The following is a 5392-nucleotide window of genomic DNA, read 5'->3' on the forward strand; positions in this document are numbered from 1 at the left end:
TTCCCAGGAAGTGCTCCAAGAATGGAGAGGAAAGGGGAAAGGGGAAGGGGGAAGGCCAGGCGATGGGCGTTTCATTCATTGCTTCTTTCTCCCCATCCCCTCCTTAGTTCCCCCCCGACTTTCCCCTTTTCCCAGTCCGAGTTTGACGTCGGTCTCCTGGATACCAGGCAGCCAATCGCTTGGTTGCGAGGGGACCAGCGCGGCCAATCAGGGGTCGTTGCTACCTGTGAGTAGTATTTTTAGCTGAGAGGGACGCTCGATTCCACTCTCCATGTAATTTCGAGTATTTCTCTGGGGCAGGTTGCGAAAAAGGCACTTACCCGCCCCCCGCCACGAGTCCCTCTTTTACCCCACTCCCTAGGTACCCGCACATATTTCAGCAGAGAATGATCTTAAACGCACTCTACAGGCAGGCACCGCGTTTATTCTGTGCACCTGCGTTCCAGCAAGCTCTAGAAATGCACACATGCGTGTGTGTGTAGACATGGACACAGATACATACGCAATTTGGCTTCGTGTCGCCACACCCTGGGCACGGCGTGGGCTGGGACATTTGGAATAAACGGATCCGAGTCGCAGCCAGGGTCTCACCGGGAGGCCTGAGGCTGCGGAAGCAGTTAAACTGCCGGCGGGGCGGGAGCTGTGGCAGCCTACCTTCCCCACCCCCAGCCCGGCTCCACGGCTTTGAGGGTTCTGCAGCTGCCACTGTCTGGGTGGCGGTTGGCCTAGGCCTTGGGGTGATTAGTATTCAATTAATCGGGTGCAGGAATCCCGGTCACAGTTTGCCCTTTCTCTACCCCGCCCTGGGGTGGGCTGGAGGCTGATTTAGTAGCTATTCCACGAGCGGGATCCTCCTTGGCTGCAGCCCCACGCGGAAAGGGCACTTTCTGGGTACCCTTGCCGCCCTCCCGGAGTCCTGGGCTCCTCCAGCCCCGGTTCTCCTCGGCCGCTTCGCCACCGGCTTCGCCCTCCTCCCCCACTGCCCGGCGCTCTCCGCCTAAACCGGGCGTCAGCCGCCCTACCCCACCCCTTTCTCTCTTTGGCACGTCTCCCCCCACAGTCCCTTTCCAAACGTTCTCTTCATTCCGTCCCCAGTGCTCCGATTGTCGGATCATTGGCCCTCCTGGAGCCCGGAGGGTGCGGCTTCCCCACCCCTGCGTCCACCGCGCGTCCGGACAGGGGCAGGCGGGACTTGGCCAATGGCGTCGGGGGACAGGGCAGGGGCGGAGCCGGCCGGCGGGGGACCGGGGTGCGGGGCGGGGAGCGCGGGGAATGGCTGCGCCGCGGGAGCTGTGTGACGCTTGGCGGGCGCGCGCACCCCGACGGAGGGGGATGGGGGCAGGGAAGAGGCCATAAAACGAGAGCCGGGGCGCGCGCCGCGGCAGAAGGAGCGAAGCTCTGGCCCGGCGTGGAGCGGGCGCACTACGGGGACGCTGGGCCGGGCACCGGGCTGTGTGGAGAAGTGAGCGCGCTCGTCTGACCCCCGTGCCCGCCACCCCGAGCCACCATCGGCGAGCTCCCAAGGCCCGCCCGAGGCCTCCGTCCTCTGCCCTCAGCCCCGCAGCGGCGACGTCTTGCACTCGGCGAGCTCGCCGCTCCCGACCCTCCCGCGCCCCCGCCCTGCCGCGCTGCTCCCCGCCCAGCCGCGGGTCTGTGGTCCAAGCCGCCCCGAAGCAGCCAGTAAGTATCTTGGGGCGCCGGGCGGGGTTGGCAAGGAGACAAGAGCCCCGGGCCCAGGCGGCGGAGGAGGGGCTGCAGCGGCCTGGAGCTCCTGGCCCTCGGGAGCTCGGGGACGGCGGGGTCGCGGCCCTGGGCGCCAAGGGGGCAGCGCTGAGACCCGAGGGGAGCGGCTCCGAGGGGCTACCGACGCGTCGGGCTCGGCCCGGGCAGTTGACCGGGGACGGTCGGCCCGGGGCGTGCTGACGGGAATCGGGGGGTTGGGGCGCCCGGAGGAGCGACGAGCTCGCGGAGGAACGCTGGGGTTCGAGGGGCCGGTGGCCGCGAGGCTGAAAATGGTGCCGGGGAACCGGTGCTCCCCCAGGCTCTGACCGGGTCCCTGGAGCCCGGGGCGGGGGCCGCGGGGCGGGGAGCGGCGGGTCGGGTTACGGCGGGGGAGGGGAGCGGCTGACCCGGCGCCCCGACCTGCTCGGTGCTGGGTGCCCAGCCGGGAGAGGTTGCTCTTCCATTTCCCGGGCCTTCCTCCTCCTTCTCCGAGGAGGCTCGTACTCTCTTCCTCCTCCACCTCCACCTCCTCTTGCTGTTGCTGCTGCTGTAGCGCTTGGGCTCCGAGGGCTGTGAGCAGAAATCTAATGAGATCTAACTGGCTGTTTATGTAATTCTTCACACTCCTGCCTGTCTTAAGGCGTTGCTTTGTAACTACCTTCCACCGAGCCTGAATTTTGCTCGGCTGCACCTTCAAGCAATTGGGCTTAATCAGCTGCCTCTGCCGGCACTCAGGCTTTTGACTTGGAAAGTGTAGTTTGGGGGCAGCCAGGGATTCTTTTTCCCTTTGTTACCACGAATATGGAAAATAGAACAGACGAATTAAGACCAACTTGATTTTTAAACGTCCTTTTAAATCAACTTCAGTGTGCAAATAGATCCCTTTCGCAAATATCTTCTGTTTGCCCTTGATCTTTTCTTATCCCCACCCAGTGCTGATCCAGCAAACGTTTAAAGGTCGACCTTACCATACTTGCTTCTCCGGCTGTTACCGCGGAGGGAGGGAGGGAGGAAGGGAGGACGGACGGAGGTTTTTTAAAATCAGACTAAAACTCAGAAACCCTGGCCTTTAAACAGAATAATCAATAGTTTTAATTTGTGTCGTTGCTTTTGTTATACTTGCTGCCTGATAGGTATTTTCAGATTTAGAAAAATACACGTTGAAAACAAAAGACCCAGAGAAGCTGGATTTTGTTGTGTTGTATGCTCTTTATATACTTAAGGCTGGAACTATATAGAATAATTTGGTTCATAATTATTCACTGGGAAGAAATTCATTTAGTACTCAGTGTCTTTAATTTTAGCATCATGTACTATGGAAATTAAAATGATTTTCCTAACTTACCAGATTTTTAAATGTCAATGACAGAGCAGATTTAAATAGTATATGTCCGAAGTAAACTAAAACGTGGATTCACTTCTAAGTTGGTGAATAACAATAAAAATTACTACCTAAAAGTGGCATCTATATATATGGGGGTGGGGGGAGGATGCTGAGTACAATAAATATTCTTGTGAGAATTGAGGGGAGAAGAATACGTGTTCTAGAGATACTTCTTCTTAGAACTCTATTTAGAAACAGGTTTTTAAAAACATTATTTCATCTGTAAATCTACATTTTCCTGTGTGATTTTAAACTTTAATCAACAATTTTCTATTTATATTTTGTACTATTTACAGTTTCCAGGCTTTCTGTCCTAGTAGACATTTTCTTCTTCTTTTTTATCCTTAGTATACTAACACTAGATATTAGACATTTTTTAAGGTGAAGTTACTTTGTGGGGGAAAAGGTCATGGGACTTATATTACCTTTATCTTATTTGGATATGTTTGCTTTTGTTTTGTTTTAAGGAACAAGATCACTCAAGGTGAAGGATAATCTACTAATACCAGCACTTTGAATGAAAATTTGTTTCTCTGCCACAAACTGAACATTTTTTTTTTTCTTGGTGGGGGAGTTGAAACCTAATTTTGTGGCGTAGCAGCTATGCAGCTTGAAATCCAAGTAGCACTAAATTTTATTATTTCATATTTGTACAATAAGCTTCCCAGGAGACGAGTCAACATTTTTGGTGAAGAACTTGAAAGACTTCTTAAGAAGAAATACGAAGGGCACTGGTATCCTGAAAAGCCATACAAAGGATCGGGGTTTAGATGTATACACGTAGGGGAGAAAGTGGACCCGGTGATTGAACAAGCATCCAAAGAGAGTGGTTTGGACATTGATGATGTTCGTGGCAATCTGCCACAGGATCTTAGTGTTTGGATCGACCCATTTGAGGTTTCTTACCAAATTGGTGAAAAGGGACCAGTGAAGGTGCTTTACGTGGATGATAATAATGAAAATGGATGTGAGTTGGATAAGGAGATCAAAAACAGCTTTAACCCAGAGGCCCAGGTTTTTATGCCCATAAGTGACCCAGCCTCATCAGTGTCCAGCTCTCCATCGCCTCCTTTTGGTCACTCTGCTGCTGTAAGCCCTACCTTCATGCCCCGGTCCACTCAGCCTTTAACCTTTACCACTGCCACTTTTGCTGCCACCAAGTTCGGCTCTACCAAAATGAAGAATAGCGGCCGTAGCAACAAGGTTGCACGTACTTCTCCTATCAACCTCGGCTTGAATGTGAATGACCTCTTGAAGCAGAAAGCCATCTCTTCCTCAATGCACTCTCTGTATGGGCTTGGCTTGGGTAGCCAGCAGCAGCCACAGCAACAGCAGCAGCCAGCCCAGCCGCCACCGCCACCGCCACCGCCACAGCAACAACAACAGCAGAAAACCTCTGCTCTTTCTCCTAATGCCAAGGAATTTATTTTTCCTAGTATGCAGGGTCAAGGTAGTAGTACCAATGGAATGTTCCCAGGTGACAGCCCCCTTAACCTCAGTCCTCTCCAGTACAGTAATGCCTTTGATGTGTTTGCGGCCTATGGAGGCCTCAATGAGAAGTCTTTTGTAGATGGCTTGAATTTTAGCTTAAATAACATGCAGTATTCTAACCAGCAATTCCAGCCTGTTATGGCTAACTAAAAAAAAAGAAAATGTATGGTACAAGTTAAAATGCACGGGCCCAAGGGGATTTTGTTTTTTTTTTTTTTTTTACCTCCTTGAGAATTTTTTTTTGAAGCTTATAGTAAGGATACATTCAAGCTTGGTTAAAAAAAAATAATAAAACATGCATCATTTTCATTTGCCAACCAAGCACAAAGTTATTTTATACTGACTGTATATTTTAAAGTATACTCTCAGATATGGCCTCTTACAGTATTTAAGATATAGCAAGGACATGGCTGATTTTTTTTTTATAAAAATTGGCACTAATAAGTGGGTTTATTGGTCTTTTCTAATTGTATAATTTAATTTAGTACAAAGTTTGTAAAATATCAGAGGATATATATATATTGTTTCTACGACATGGTATTGCATTTATATCTTTTTACTACAGTGATCTGTGACAGCAGCAGCTTCATGTTGTATTTTTTTTACTGAAATTGTACAATATCCATCTTAAAGACATCAACTATTCTAAAAATTGTGTACAGGATATTCCTTTAGTGGTGGAATTAAAATGTACGAATATTTGCTTTTTCAAAAAAATGTATTTTCTGTTAAAAGTTTAAAGATTTTTGCTATATATTATGGAAGAAAAATGTAATCGTAAATATTAATTTTGTA

The 5392-nt window shown here is 50.4% G+C and overlaps 1 protein-coding gene across 2 annotated transcripts; it reads left to right on the forward strand.

Annotated features, from left to right (window-relative positions):
• The first annotated feature begins 1359 nt into the window (after positions 1–1359).
• Positions 1360–5386, forward strand: TOB1 (transducer of ERBB2, 1). Of its 2 annotated transcripts, none has more exons than XM_017854036.1 (2): positions 1360–1680; positions 3767–5386. In XM_017854036.1, the coding sequence occupies exon 2, from the start codon at positions 4127–4129 to the stop codon at positions 4745–4747; it is 621 nt and encodes a 206-aa protein (XP_017709525.1). In that variant the 5' UTR covers positions 1360–1680; positions 3767–4126; the 3' UTR covers positions 4748–5386. The 2 variants fall into 2 exon arrangements, with proteins under 2 accessions (XP_017709525.1, XP_017709524.1); XM_017854035.1 differs by having other exon boundaries at positions 1381–1680; positions 3574–4754.
• The last annotated feature ends 6 nt before the right edge of the window (positions 5387–5392 follow it).

Source organism: Rhinopithecus bieti, unplaced genomic scaffold, assembly GCF_001698545.2.
Source record: "Rhinopithecus bieti isolate Rb0 unplaced genomic scaffold, ASM169854v2 scaffold_35856, whole genome shotgun sequence".
Taxonomy (NCBI): domain Eukaryota; kingdom Metazoa; phylum Chordata; class Mammalia; order Primates; family Cercopithecidae; genus Rhinopithecus; species Rhinopithecus bieti.